The sequence below is a fragment of the Vanellus vanellus genome, assembly GCF_965231255.1.
Source record: "Vanellus vanellus genome assembly, chromosome: 1".
Classification (NCBI taxonomy): domain Eukaryota; kingdom Metazoa; phylum Chordata; class Aves; order Charadriiformes; family Charadriidae; genus Vanellus; species Vanellus vanellus.
In genome coordinates, this window is record NC_138905.1 from 37,332,312 (window position 1) to 37,348,264 (window position 15,953).

Sequence of the window (15,953 nt, forward strand, 5' to 3'; positions counted from 1 at the left end):
AGTTCATAACAAACCCTACAATTAGCACAATTTTTCCTCCTTTTTACACCAACCAAAAGCGTTCAGCTTGGAGAAGCCTAATAGTCCATACAGAAGTGAGCTAGGGCTGAACCTAAAAGGATTGCTGGCTGGTAATTTAGTAATATGGTAATTAAAGTCTTTTCATGATGTAATTACACATCAACTACAAAAGGACAGCTGCTATACAACACTGCCAGGGTACGTGGCATGAAATGATTAGATTTGAGAGGCTTTGGTGGTTAAACTGAATACCACAGACATAAGTCTGAGGTATAGCTGGCACCGCATACCACATTATTATTCAAGTCTCACACTTGGCGTTTCCTTAGTCTCATTGTGATAGTAACAGTTTGTTGCACGTACCTTGGTCTTGTGACCGCAGAAGCTGTTCAAAACCCACCTTTAAAAGCTTCTGCTGTTTTTAAGTTCCCTGGAATTAAAAGACCTAACTCTCTTCTGGGCAGAGGCAGTACAAATGAGGTTTGCGTGAACCCAAAATGTTTTTTTTTCCCACCCCTACAGCACGAAACCTCCTCTCACAGACTCTCGTCTCTGGGAAATGTAGCTTGATTTATTTGTAGGCTTTTTCCAGCAAGGAGTGGAGAGGGGAGAAGGAGAATGGCAAAAGAGAAGAGGCACAAACAAGTAGGTAAACTCAAAGAAACTAAAGTTCGACTGAAGAACTGAGGGTTTTGGCATCTAGTTCCAACAGCAACAAGCACAAGTCCCCTGTTCGGGTGAAAAAACAAACCCCCACCCTCCTTGTCAAGAGCAGACAAACATTTTTTAAGTAGTTTCCTTATTTTATTTCTCACTGCCCTCACTTGTATCTGTACAAACAGTGAAGCTGACCATGCAAGGCATGAGACAGCAAAAAGGCACATGTTTTTCCAACTAACACAAATAAAACTTCTTGGCTACGTGACTGGGCTCTTAAAAATACAGGAATGCACTGTGCACCCTGGCAGTAGGCAGACAACCTCAGAACAGCTCTTCTAGTCCTAAAATGACCTTTTAGTGATGAGGAGCAACTTAGATGTTTCGCAACAGCAGTTTTTCCTCCCTTTCTGAAACATGGGAAGTAAGGATATGGTAGGACAGAGGCCCAGATCAACTGATCTACACTTTAAAGCTTTTAATTTCTTGAGCTACAAAATTCTCGAAGTGGGACTATTTGAAAGTGAAAGATTTTGGGGAATCTAGAGAATTCTCCTCAGCATGAGGAAGGTTTCCAGGAGGTCCATTTGGAAAGTGCCAAATCAAACTATTTTGGATCTGGACCAACCCTGTTACCTACCAGATGCAAGGAATGAGTAGAAAAGTTTGAGTCCTGGTTCAAACAAGACCCAGCCTTGCTGATGGCTTCCCTTCTAATTCCTGTTTTTCTGAACAGATGTTTTTGACAGGCCCAATGAACATTTAAAGCCTCTTGAAGACTTTGTGGCTTTAACTACAGTGGTCGCTTGGGCTAATTCTAGATCATGGACAACAACTTTCTTCCCATTGGGTGTGAGAGGCTGCAATGGAGCTAAGGCTGCTCCCAGGAACCAGAGGAGTAACCCTGGGGGAACTGGAAGCAGCCAGTCATTTAAGAACAAAGATCTCAACTACTCAGAAGTAGGTCCTGCATAGCCAATTTTACACAGCATGTTTTCAAGAAACAATAAAGCAATTTAGCCAGCCCAATGGAAGAGACTCAACTGTACTTCAAGTACAACAGCACAGGAAAACATGATTATTTCTAATTTAATGGCAAAAGAGCTAAAATTTAGTGCAGTTAGTGGTTCTGATGACTAGATAGGTGGTCTATTCAAACACGTTTGCAGCTACCCTCTGTGAGGACTCTTTCGATGTGAAAAAGATTCATATATGTCACTTGTCAAGAGGAATTGGGTGAGCAATTTGCAATTTAAACAGCAAATTCAACATATTAAGAACAATCAACAACATGAAAAGAATAGGAACTTAATGCACAAAGGATTTATCTGACATCCTACAAAGTTTAAAGCAGCAAGATCCAATAAAAATGTTAGGTTTAAACTACAAAACATTTTGCCGCTGACTGCTGCCTCTGTAGATACATTGTGCCCACACAGTACAAACATGAACTGTATGTGCACAAGCCTCAAACCAAAATGCATAACTGTAGCAGTCTTCACCTAAAGACAATGAGGTTCAGCACCTTTGCAGACTTTAATTTCTCAGCTGTTAACTAAAAGAACACTACAGCAGTCTGTATCACGCAGGGAACTATTCTCCCTGGCCTGTTTATGCAGAGCGCTGCCAAAAGAAACATGTGAAGGCTTAAAGTCTTGCAAGACCAGCCTCATTATCTCTCTTTGATGGTGTTATGGGCAGAGAGCGAGACAGAGGAAAAGAATGCAAGTGAGAGATTTCCAGGTTGCTCCTTAGCTTTAGCTAAATCGGAAGACAAAGAAAAAGCTTCTCGTCACAAGTCTTCAAGCATCCAACATCTAAATATAACAAAGCAACGTCTCCTGAACAACAGCATTCAGTTCTGAGAAATGCACAAGTACACAAGCTAGAACAGGACACAGTGAAAATCCTAATCTGTGACAGCCACTCTCCCTCCCCTCCTCCCTGTTGCAGGAGTAGCTGTTACTTGCTTACAGATGATTACCTTCAATCATATCAAATTCTGAGAGCCAGGTGGCCTTCCAAGACTAAGGCTGAGGACAGGAGCCACAGGACTTCCTACCGAACCAGTCCAGCCCTACCAGCTGTTCCAGATGCAGTCACCTTGCCAGTGGTCAATGCACAATTCTACTATGCACCCAACATCTATTCTATTTCAATAGCTCTTTAGCATCTTTCCAGTTCTCTGTAACCACCAAGTCATTCAGAAACTGCTACAGGGACAGAAGTGCCATCAACCTCTCTGATTGCATCCACCACTCAACTAGATACTGGAAGCCTATGACTGCCATTTACATCAATTTCCATGAGAGCCGTTAAAGAAACTGAATCCTTTTGTGATACTGTTTGTAATTAGGGAACTTGGTAAAACCAGATCTGGGGAGTTTGGGATGAAGGAATGGTTGGGGAGACACCTCACTTACTCACCTGCTGTCACCAGCATTTGCCACGTAAAGCTTCCCCAATAAATACACCACCACAAGAGCTGTGCAGCCACCAGAAATATTATACACGGTCCTCTCTCGTTCTATTTGCAAATCCTATGGGAAAAGAGAACAAGATTTATAAAACCAGCATTATAATCAGTGTTTTAGAAAATTAAGATTCCCCTAAAAAACAGAATAGAGAAAGGAGTATGTATTACTTAAGATACAAATATGTTTGGGGAAAAAATCGGGACAGAAGATTCTGAAGCAACAAGTACCAAGGAACAAATGGCAACTCTGAGGGATGCAAGGGAATTTGCTATGCAAAAAGCACAATGAAGGCAAAGATAAATGTAGCTTAACAACAGGTACCTTGTGCTATAATTGGACAGTGCTTTACATAGACAGCAAATAATTAATGAGACCTGGCAATGACATGACGAACTACCTGGTCTCCAAAAGGGACACTAGGATTGCGGAGCCTATGCCTTTACAAACACCAGTACGACCCATTCATGCCACAAGGCCACCCTTCAGAAACACGGGGAGCGGGTGGATGCCCAACTTATTAAGGGGTCGGGGGAAGAAGGTCAGTACAACGGTATTTACTGAAAAATACCAGGTATTCACAGACTTTCCAGGACAAACCACAGTATTCAATTCTGCGTCTCATCTCACTGCTTTTAGGAGGTCCTGAAAAGACTTAACTTTTATGCATGTGCAGAGGCACAAATTTAAGGAGGTGCATACCTACTCAAATAGTTCTTCCTGTGTTTGGCTTCCAACTGATCCTGACTGTGAGAAAGATTACATCTAAAAAAGCCCTTCTGCTTACTAGAAATGGAGAACACAAGTCACATCTGTCACCAACAATCAACCAAGCCCAGGAATGAAAAAACAGAAATATATATATACACATATACACAAATGTATATAGTCCCAGGAAACCCTGGAGAACATAAAAGACAAGTAAATGACCCGTTTTCCAGTAGTTCATATGTTTTAAACAAAAATTGAACTATATGACAATGAATTCATTCTGCTGCCTCTTAGTTTAGTTTAGTTTGGGGTAATAACACAGCATGTTACAAATTACCCTCCTCTCCTGTGTCCAGAATGAAATCCAATTTCAAACTGGTCTTTCCTTGTAATACTGGATTCAAACAGGGAGCATCATTTAACATTGCTATTGCAAGTACTGGCAGATCTTTTCAGCTAAACCCTGCCTACTTGTGTGCGGTTTTTATTATGAATATATTTGTTTGCCTCTGTACGCGTGCATACACACACAGAGCTATACTTCAGCCATTTTCATATTTGCACTGAGTGAGAAACAGTTCAAATTGTCCGTGCCTTGGGGTATGGGATTTAGAGCTTTATTTTAGAGCTAAATTTATCTGAGGAAAAGCACCACAACAAATGCAAACCATGACAGCTGCAATTTGATTGAAAATCTGCAGAGTTGGAGGAGGCCAGGGACCACGCTTCATTGCCTACAAATTTCAGGAGGGAGGTGACCCGGGGCAGCGATGGGGATGCTCAGCAGCGCCTGGCCACTGTCCCAAGCATGCTGGGCAGAGGTACCTGTCACAAATAACGTGATTCCTCACTGGCCGGTGTACATAGGGCCCGTCCCATTTGTGCCATGAGTACAGTACTGAGGCGGGGGCAGCAAGAAACATCGGCACTGCCCGACCAGGCCATCCCCTGCTGCACATGGGAACTGCACTCGGCCTTTCACTGATGGCTCTTCGCCCCTCCTCTCATTGATTTGTGGTTTGCCTTTTTCTTTTCTCTCTCTTTTTTTTTTTTTTTTTTTTTTTTTTTTTGAGGGAGTGAGGACCAGGAGGAAAACACCTCCAAGCTAAAAATCAAATCTCACAGAACCTTTGGTCACAGACATGGGCCTGTTATAAATGCCACTTTATCTAATCTTGCCATAGAGAAGCTGATTTTCCTTCCCATGGTTTCTATATATTTTTAAATTAAGCTGAAAAGAACAGTTCAAAGGAAGCAGACGTTTCTAACCATCAAAATAATTTAAACTTACAGATACTACAGTGGATTTTCCAGACACTGCCAGGAATTTTAAAAGACCTTCATCTCTGCAGTTCAGAGTATCCTCTGAGACCTTCAAACAATGTACAATTCCTCACCTGGTTTCAGCTCCACCATACGTACCCTTTGCAAGTGCTGGAATGCCTAAATTAAAATTTATTTCTTTCAATAAGCAGAATTCAGAAGCATCTATTATAGGAGAGAAGACAGATAATCCTTTGGGCCTCATTTTCAGAGTTTCCTTGACTTAAACTAGATCTGTGTACTGGATTTTTTCAAATCCTTCCTGTTCATGAGCTCTTCCATCTAGTTGTTCAGAACTTGAATTTACTATCATGACTTGCCAGACTATATTCAGTGCCATGTTTAATTTGATATTACATACTTTGTTTGACATTTCCTTATCTGGGGGGAGGAAAGAAGGGGAAGGCTCTCCTACAGCTCAACAAGATTTGAGGGTAAAAAAATAAAATAAAATAAAGCCCACCACTGCCACTAAGTTATTCTGATGTAGTGACGTTGGCTTTTAATGAAATACTTTATAACAGTGCTGCTGGGAGAGTACTGCAGCACAAACAAGGGCAAAAACCCCCAAACACCTCTGAAGTCTTTATGGGTACAAAGGGGCTCATTCTAGACAAAGTCTGAGCATATACAAAGCTTTCCTCATTTTCCACCTGGATTTCAGAGCAAACTTTTTTTTTTTTGCATTTTTCCTCATTTCCACATAGCAATCTCTGTGCAGGGGAAGAGCTGAGCAATTCTGGGCAGAATCAAATGCTGCACCTTTCAGCCCAAAAGGCAGCACATGCCACTCACTGAGACCCTGACAGGGGGGAAAAAAAAAAAAAACAACAAACTTCTATATTCTCTCTTCAAAAGGCTATCATTTCATGCCAAGGAAGCAGCTAATTTATTCTGTGTTCTGCCCCTCTTTTTAGGATGCATTACAGCCCCAAGGAGAAGGACTTGGGGGTGTTGGTTGATGAGAAGCTCAACATGAGCCAGCAATGTGTGCTCACAGCCCAGAAAGCCAACCGTATCCTGGGCTGCATCAAAAGCAGTGTGGCCAGCAGGTCAAAGGAGGCGATTCTGCTGCTCTACTCCACTCTTGTGAGACCCCACCTGGAGTACTGCGTCCAGCTCTGGGGTCCCCAACATAAGAAGCACATGGACCTGTTGGAGCAGGTCCAGAGGAGGACCACAAAGATGATCAGAGGGATGAGGCACCTATCCTATGAGGACAGGTGAGAGAGTTGGGGTTGTTCAGCCTGGAGAAGAGAAGGCTCTGGGGAGACCTTGTTGTGGCCTTCCAGTCCTTAAAGGGGGCCTACAGGAAAGATGGGGAAGGACTCTTTATCAGGGAATATAGTGATAGGACGAAGGGTAACGGTTTTAAACTGAAAGAAGGTAGGTTTAGTTTAGATATTAGGAAGGAATTCTTTACTGTGAGAGTGGTGAGACACTGGAACAGGTTGCCCGGGGAAGCTGTGGATGCCCCATCCCTGGAGGTGTTCAAGGTCAGGCTGGATGGGACTTTGAGCAACCTGGTCTAGAGGGAGGTGTCCCTGCCCATGGCACGGGGGTTGGAATTAGATGATCTTTAAGGTCCATTCCAACCCAAACCATTCCATGATTCTATGTAGCGGCAGGTAGAAGCAGGGTGCCCACAAGGGTTGCCTCACACCTGCTCACCCTGGTCCCTCATCCCTGGGTGAGGGAGCACAGAGAGGACGGAGCAAAGCCTGCAGAGGACATCATGAAGTGCTGTGGGGTATGCTTCCAGAGCAGGTGACCCAGAGCAGGGGTTGCTTTCTCCACCGATCACAGAAGCAGCCTGAGGACATCGCATCAGCCCCGGGACAGACCACCCCTGTCGTCCTGGTCGCTTAGGTCTCCTCAGCGCCTGCCTCGCTGAGGCTTAGACCTGGTTTTCCCACAGCCAAAGCCGCTGTTAATCACGCTAATTAACAACCTCTTCCAAAAAAAAAAAAAAAAAAAAAAAAAAAAGGGAGAAAGATTGCGCCAGGAAGCCACTAACCATGCGCTCCGCCGGCGGCTGCCGGGCCCAGGACGGCGGTTCGCTCCTGCCACCTGGTGGAGAGCCCGCGGAGGGGCGCGGGGGGCTGCGGGGCTGCACAGCGCGGCGTGGGGGAACGTGGGGAGATGCTGCGGGGCCGCAGCTTTGCCTTCCTCCGGTCTGGACCCACGCGTGTCGGGCCACTCGGCAGGCGGGGCAGGGGCTGCAGGGGAGCGGGGGGAGAGACAGCGCGGCGGCGGCAAGCGCGGCGGCACAGAGAGTGCCCGAAAGCTACACCCCCCCCTCCCTCCCCCCCCCCCCCCCAGGTTTTAGACATTTAGGACCTTGAAAACAGAAGTGGGTACATTCATCAAATTGCAGCATCGCCAGTGCAACAAGTTATTATACTGCAACAACCACTAAAATGGCTATTTTTTTAATCTGTATCCATCCTCTCAGTAGGGGCTTTTCCTCCAGGAAATTTTGCTTGTGAGAGAAGGCGCCTTTACTCCCTACACACAGGACATCAGGTGTCTCCTTAAAAAAATGTAAGAATCATGTTTCAGAAGACATAAAGTCAAAATTAAGTCCTTAACCTGCTTCACCTCTGTCAAAATGGAGGTAACCTCTGGAAGATATTCAAAATCCGCCTGGATGTGTTCCTGTCCAGCCTGCTCTGCATGAACCTGCTTTGGCAAGGGGGGTTGGACTACATGATCCTCCAAAGGTCCCTTCCAACCCCTGCCATTCTGTAAAAAAGGCATCAAAATGTCTGTACCACTGTTTCAACCCTCCATATTTCTACTGGCTATTTAATCAGAGGAAGCTTTTCAAAAGGAATACCATACAACGTATTTTACTGTCAAAAGATAGTTCAAATTAAAATGGCACCAATCTTACAAAAGCATCTGTCTAGATTACATGTGGGTCAAAAAAACCCCCACCCTCAATAAAGAAGGAAATCATGATACAATGTATACAAATTTACACCTTCCAATAAATCATACAGGCTGGTTCTGTGCCATTTTTTCCCATCCAAAATGAAACCAAGTTCAGTGTGGACTACATACTCTCTCCCCTTAATCTTCCTTTAAAATACATACTACATCACACACATGTATACAAGGTTAAATACAGGGAAGGGATTATAGTTTGATGCTTCTATCCAGTACAGAAGAGCACTTGGAAACATCCCTCTTGGCTCCTGGAACTGAATCTGTAAATGCACATCTTAAAATTCAAGAGATGAAAATTAGAGGATGTGACTTATGATACCTTCAGAACTTGAGATTATTTGTTTCCATTTAGCTGGAATAATTGTGATAACTCACCATTCCTGACATTGAGCATTTTTTATTTTTTAAACAGGACAGTCAGTTATCTGAGAACACAACACAGAAACTTGCTAACCCCAGCTCCAACACAGAGAACACCATCTAGAAGTACTTCAAAAAAGGGGACAGCTTAATTGTTAAATTTCTAAGTTAGGCAATGACTTGGTCTGTGTCAGCTTTCCACGGTGTTTTACTGGATGTAGTTGTCAGACAAGCACTGTACAAAAGAAATCACACCCAATAAAGAAAAAATAATTTTAAAAAGCCTTTTGAAAGGGATGAATTGCATTTTATTTGAGACTTGAGGCAAAACCAGGGAGAGCTTAACTAGAATTCAAGAGGCAGTTGGGGGAAAAAAGTAATGGTATGCAAAATGCTCAGAGGAAATGGGGACAAAACCATCATTAGATAAAACAGTGAGGCTGGACTGTTTTTTAAAAAAAAAAGAAAAAAGCTATCTGTATCTACTCAGCATTTTCACCAGGTTCAAAGGGCTCCTTTGCAGCGATGGGTGTTTCAGGAAACAACACTAAGTCTGCCTACGTGTCCAGGAAACATGAGCTTTCACCAAATGCCAGGTAAAACGATACAATCGACTGGCACAAACCCTCATACATTATGCACGTCTCAACTGCATTGACCTAACTCAACAACATCCATGACGTCCCAGTACAAAATAGGTCTGAATAAGCAATGTGCTGTGGAAGAGGCCCAAAATCTTCACCCACAGATGACTAGGAGTATAAGCTAGCAGGAAGTTAGACAGAGGTCAGAGGAGGATCAACCATTGCAAGCAGAGATGAGACTCAGGAGTGTTGATTTTATGAACCGCTCCCTCACACAGACAAAAGAAAATACTTTTGCCTAAACCAATTACAAGCACAAGACGCCCCCAAGAGCATAAAGTAGATAATTTTATCTATTGCTTTTCTTAATCTGACTGTTTTTATAAGACTTCCTTTTAATGTAAAATTTAATGCTGAAATCATATTGCATTGTGCATAGACATAGAATTTTACATAGCAAAGACAGACAATGAACTTCAGCCCTCTGATAAAGAGCAAAAAGTGGGAATTAGGGTATCTGATCTGTAGCATGTCAACAAAGACACAGGGAGGAAAATAAAATATTCTGAACTTCAGTTTAGAAAAAGGAGAAAAAGGGAGGACAGACTATTATGACCTATACATGGAATACTCAGACATTGTATCTGTAGCGAGTTATCCAGGGTTTCTGCATTTGTCATATTCTATCCATAAAAGCCCTCCCAGGCACTCAGATGCCTGGACATGAGTTGAGATGGTCTTCTGTGTGAACACCTGCCCAGAGGTGTGAACCCAAAATAAAGCAGGGCAATAACATCCCTGCTCACTCAGATGTGTTGAAGGAAGGCAGCGATGGGTAATGCACACACTGCTCTCATAAGGATGGTAGAGCACTTACAGTGGCCCTTCTTTAGCTCTCTTACCTTCACTTTCCAGTCCCATGAAACTCCACTTATCTCTCCTGCACTTGCAGCCAGTTTCAACAGGAGAGAGAGAGAGGTGTGTCATGCAGTCAGAGCCTGGCACTCTTCTCGCCTGAAAATTGTCCCAACTGTAGCACAAAATCAGCGTCCCTCTCTTAAGCATGCTCCAAGCCCACTAGGGTGCAGTGGACAGGCAGTGTCATCTTTTCCCTTCTTTCTCGACAAAGAAGGGAGCAAGCTACTCCTCCCTTTCTGAAAAAAGCATGCTAAACTGACAGGAGATTTTCATGCATCCTCCCATTCTTTTCAGCTAGCAGAAACTGAACCCACTAGCCACAGTGCAGAAAACTGCTCGCATGCCCTAGGCTGAATGATGCCTAAGCCACAGCTGTGTATCCCGCTCCTGGACCTACCCACCTAAAAGTCCAAATCCAGTTGGTAGGTCTGTTTGCCTGTGCTTCCTTGGGGATAAAGGAAAATCCAGCAAGACAATTCAAAGCGAAGCACCACTTTGTCAATACCAACAACTGTAATCTCTCTAATTAGACGCGTGTACTAAACAAAATTCACATATATCAGGAAAAACAATGATCAAATACTTCTTTTCAAACAACAAATAAAACCTCTGGGAAACATTCATTCATTCAAAAATCTGCTCAAGTAAGCCGCTTTTCTAAAAACAAAACAACATTAAGAAAGAAAGGTGAAAAAGAACAAGATCAGATCTCCCAAGACCTGATCTGCATGTACTCACTGGCAGGCCAAGCCTCTGCTCTGCCTGACAAGAATTATTTTTAATAATGTGGAGAAGTGAAGGTGCAGAGCAGCTACATCAATTATGAAAGAGAAAAAACAGCCTTCCATAGGGAAACCGATGGATATTCTGTTTCCATAGGGTTATGATTACCTCCCCGTTGCTCACTCTGTACACAACTCAAGTGGGTGATGGGAACATACTTCATGTCCCACTCACACCCAACCTGCCTCAGATAAGAGCTGCACACAGACACTCTACCATCACTAATGCGAACTACAGGTCACTGGATCAAGGATGCCGCCCCTCATCCACATCCCTGATGTGACCTTTCATGACCCGTTTATGTAGCTGTGGGCAATATGAACACGGGTCTGTGGTACACGGAATGCCGAGAGCCTTTGCTGCTGCTGCTCCAGTAGGGCAATGTGAAGTGCATGCCCATATGCACAGCCTCATGATAGGAGCCAATGCTGAAATCTGCTACTGTGAGACAAAACTAATTCTTATCATAAAAAGGAGGGGGGGGGGGGGGGGGGAAGAAAAAGAGCACCAAGCTTCTGAGGGCCAAGTAATATGCAAACATGGCCGTGGTGCTGCCTGGGAGTTAAGATGCAGCTCCTGCCTCACAGGGATGTATCAGGTAAACTGTTGAGGCTCTTCAATAATTCTGTCCACACTTAGATGGTGTTTAAGTAAGGGAAGAAAAAAAAAGTGAAAAAAATCCCTAAATGTTCATTTTCTCCAGGCCATGTGGCTCATTAATGTATGCAACAAGGATTTCAGAGCCCTGAGATATACATACCATTTCCTTGAATGCACTTTCTATGGCCCCAATAACCAGGCACTCATGTGGGATCTTCTTCTCGGTGAAGAAGCGTGTTGGAGGGGTGCTGGGTGAGCCCGGGGCCCCCACGCCACCACGCAGGGAGGCCGCCCGTGTCAGCGTCCTGCTGTTGGTGGCTGGGTTGTCAGGCTCCTCTCCCAGGCAGGTGGGTGGGAGGACGGCTGTGTTCCTCAGGATGTCCACGATCTCCTGCAGCTGCTCCAGGATATGGTGCTGCAGCAGTTTGGAAGCAACCACAGCTGCCCCCGACCCAGCATGTCCATCAAACAGAGACCAGTAATACAGGTTGATCCCATCTGTGTCCTGGAGAAGCAGGAGGGGAAGAAAGGGAAAGAAAAGAGATGGTCAGTGTTATGAAGCCACGAGTGAGGTGATGGAGCAGCTGGTGGCACAGGGCAGCAGGTAAAACACAGCTACCTTTCCCAGAGGTAACCTTCTTTCTGAGATGGAGAAATACTGTGTTAGTACAGCTCTGGCAGGGAGGAGAGAGATTTATTTTTGCCACACACCTCCACCATTTTTTTTTTTCTTTTCCTTAACCCCCTCAAAAGAACAAACAAACAAAAAAAGGCTGAACTTGCAATCTTTCTTACCTTACAGCCATCATAGGATGCACTGACCAAGCACGGCTACCGCTAAGTTAATTACGTAATGACTGTGCCGATCAGAAGAAAAGCATTCAAAAAATCACATCATTGATACATGATGGACCTGCCACCATGGAAACCAAAATTCTACACAAGACAGTACCCGATACTTCTGTGACAGACCTTTTTTTTTTTCCACGGGGCATGAGATGAAGGACCTCAGTTTGACATCTAGTAACAAGATGTGATCCCCACTTCCAGTGACGAGTGGTGTTCCTCAGGGGTCAGTACTGGGATTTGTACTGTTCAACATCTTTGTCGGCGACATGGACAGTGGGGTCGAGTGCACCCTCAGCAAGTTTGCCGATGATACCAAGCTGTTTGGCGAGGTAGACATGCTGGAGGGGAGGGATGACATCCAGAGGGACCTGGAGAGGCGGGCCCAAGCCGACCTCATGCAGTTCAACAAGGACAAGTGCAAGGTCCTACATCCGGGTCGGGGCAATCCCAAGCACAAATACAGGCTCCTCAGGGAATGGCTGGAGAGCAGCCCTGAGGAGAAGGACCTGGGGGTGCTGATTGACGAGAAGCTCAACATGAGCCAGCAGTGTGCAATCGCAGCCCAGAAGGCCAACCATATTCTGGGCTGCATCAGAAGTGTGGCCAGCAGGTCAAAGGAGGTGATTCTGCCCCTGTACTCCACTCTCGTGAGACCCCACCTGGAGTACTGCATCCAGCTCTGGAGTCCCCAACATAAGAAGGACATGGACCTGCTGGAGCGTGTCCAGAGGAGAGCCACGAGGATGATCCAAGGGCTGGAGTACCTCTCCTATGAGGAGAGGCTGAAAGAGTTGGGGCTGTTCAGCCTGGAGAAGAGAAAGCTCCTGGGAGATCTTATTGTGGCCTTTCAGTACCTAAAGGGGGCCTACAGGAGAGCTGGGGAGACCTTATTATGGCGTACAAGTATCTAAAGGGTGGGTTGAAGGAGGATGGAGCCAGGCTCTTTTCAATGGTTCCCAGTGACAGGACGAGGGGCAATGGGCACAAGTTAGAACACAGGAAATTCCGTTCAAATACACAGAAAAACTTCTTTACGGTGAGGGTGACAGAGCACTGGCACAGGCTGCCCAGGGGGGTTGTGGAGTCCCCTTCTCTGGAGATTTTCAAGACCCGCCTGGATGCAGTCCTGAGTAATGTGCTCTGGGCAATCCTGCTTTAGCAGGGGAGTTGGACTAGATGAGCTCTAGAGGTCCCTTCCAACTCTGAAAATTCCATGATTCCGTGATTACGCCTCTGATTGAAATGGAAATATTTTACTTTCCACCTAGAGGAAGAAGGTATTTTGGGCTCACCCTCTCCCTGCCCCCAAACAATAACAGAAACTTACACTCAAGAACAAGTTTACTCCCCCTCCTTCTTAAGTTTTCCAAAACAAGCCCCCACCAAAGTCTGTATTAAAGATTTTCAGAAGATAAAAGGAGAGCAGTTATTAACACAATTCACGCTCATTATTATGAGCGCAACACTACACTGAACAAGCCTCATGTGAACTTGATAGTCAAACAAGGTGCTATCAGGGGCTGGGAACCTTTAAAACAGACCAGGACAATGGCCCATGACAAAAAGTGAAATTGAAATGTTACCACTCATTTCCTCTAAGCCAATAGGCAGCACAAATTAGGACAGAGAAGATCGCATGGGCCTGAGCTGCGTTCTTGGGCTGTCACTGACATGAACACAGCATGGCAATGTCAACGACAGTGGTCCTTCTCGAGTTCACTGATCTTGTCCTTTTTGGACTGGTAATTGTTAAACAAGAGGGGGGTGTTACCTGTTCAGCTAAATTCACATATCTCCATTGCACACCTCCAAGACAGTTCTCTAAATTGCCCTTATACTCAGCAGAGAGGAAAAACCCTGCACTTTCAGACTATGCTCATCTCATTCCAAAGTAGATTTATTTCTCCCTATCAACTGCAGAAATACCCTAGATAACTGAGAGGTCTGTCTTATAAGCATATGCAGCCTGGGGAGATGACTACCACAACACTGCTTACACACACGTTCTGTGTGAGATGCTCCAGGGTCTTAACTTCATTTGGGATCTGCAGGCATTACTGTAACCTAAATATTAGTCTCCAAAAACTTCTATGTATTCCTATGAAGCTTCATTTACTTTTGAACTAGCAAAGAGAATATAACCACGTATAACCTTTTAGCTGTCTAAAAAAGGAAGAAGAAAAAATTCTTTTCCCCCACCCTGAGAATAAAAATAGCTCTTCTATTTGAAAGAAATGACTTCTCCAAACCCATACCAATTCAATGAGAATTAAATATATAGTGCAAATAAAGCAGTGACTCAGAGAACAAACAAGGGCTGGCAGTCAGGGCACACAGATAAGACAAAAAGCACAAAAAGGTCCTTGTTTTTCCTCCCACAGCTGAGGTGACCTCTGTAGCCACCGAGCAATTACCTATTTTGGCGTGCACTATGCATGGCCATTCTCTCGCTTTCACATTTGGGAGCTTGAACTTCTTCCCTAAAGTACTTATACTCTACAAACTCTCAGAGAACAAGACATCTATTTCTACTAGCTCTGGCGGTATTCTGTCAAAAGCAGTCTTTCAAATATCAATCTCCATTTGTTCTTTTAACTGGACAGAGCCCTCAAGTGGGAGTATGATCAGTAAACAAAGTGATTTAATTTAGATTTGCTTTCAAAAGATTCAGATTTAACAACATTACGAATAGCTACCAGATACACGAAGAGCAAACAAATCCTTCACTGCACTGACCTTACAATTAATTTCCAGAATGTATTAGGAAATTTAATAAGCTTCAGGCTCCTCAACTGCTGACCTAGCCTTCAGGAAGGTTCAGCAGTCTCCTGGAATTTCTAATTGTAAAATATAATTAAGACATGCAAAGTTTTGGGTCAAGCAATGAATGACAAATCATGAAAGAAAATGCATATATATACATAAAATTGGAGCTCAGTTAGAGAAAAAAAAGACGGGCATCCTTAGCAATATAAAGTGATCAATTAGGGATGACTTTTTCAGGTAAGTTAGACAGACGTCCTACATTGCAAACGTTCAGAATTTTTTTATGAAGCCAGTTCCAAACAATCATGTTGCCACTAACAATTTATTCTGAAAATCACAACCCACCCTGACTATTATTATTCCAAATATGAACTGCACTCACAAAATGCACCAGAGTGCATCCTTAGTTCTCATAAAATCTGAACTGGGTGGGCAATTGCCACCCCCATCCTCAGAGAAAAGCCTCCTCATGTTACAAACAGTATGTTCGGCTACCTGTTACCTGTGGTAGGCAACCAGCCTTGTGTCACAAAACCCAAATTCTCCGTCCCATCTTTGTGGCAAAGAAAACTGCAGAATTAATAATTATGTATCCTCACATTACAATGACAATTAATAATGCATCACATTAAGTCCTGAAACCTGACTGTCACTATGACAATATCCTGGCATAGGATTCCCATTTCACTCACTGACGGTCTTCGGTATTTGTCATTAGGGCACCATGTAATAAAAAGCATTTAAAAACAGTACCAGTGAAAAAGCTGCGCAACTTAAAGTGAATGTTCTTGAGTAGGGACAGAGGGCAAATATGATTAATCAAGCAGCAGTAGAATGGGTGGGGGGAAGGGGACAGAATTAATTTAGGGTTGAATTTGCAGTCTTTCCTTTCACTGCTCTGCTCAGTTTATCATCCTCTCTTTCAAGAAAACCATATTTATGCTATTTAACAGGT

At 44.0% G+C, this 15,953-nt stretch overlaps 1 protein-coding gene across 1 annotated transcript in view; it reads right to left on the reverse strand.

The window, feature by feature from the left end:
- Window positions 1–15,953, reverse strand: part of PPM1H (protein phosphatase, Mg2+/Mn2+ dependent 1H) — a gene marked incomplete at its 5' end in the record, with an annotated part of 138,456 nt that overhangs the window by 48,964 nt on the left and 73,539 nt on the right. Inside the window, 2 exons of the mRNA XM_082479664.1 lie at window positions 3,106–3,218; window positions 11,544–11,888. Coding sequence (XP_082335790.1) covers window positions 3,106–3,218; window positions 11,544–11,888 — 458 coding nt within the window. The remainder of the gene's footprint in view (window positions 1–3,105; window positions 3,219–11,543; window positions 11,889–15,953) is intronic.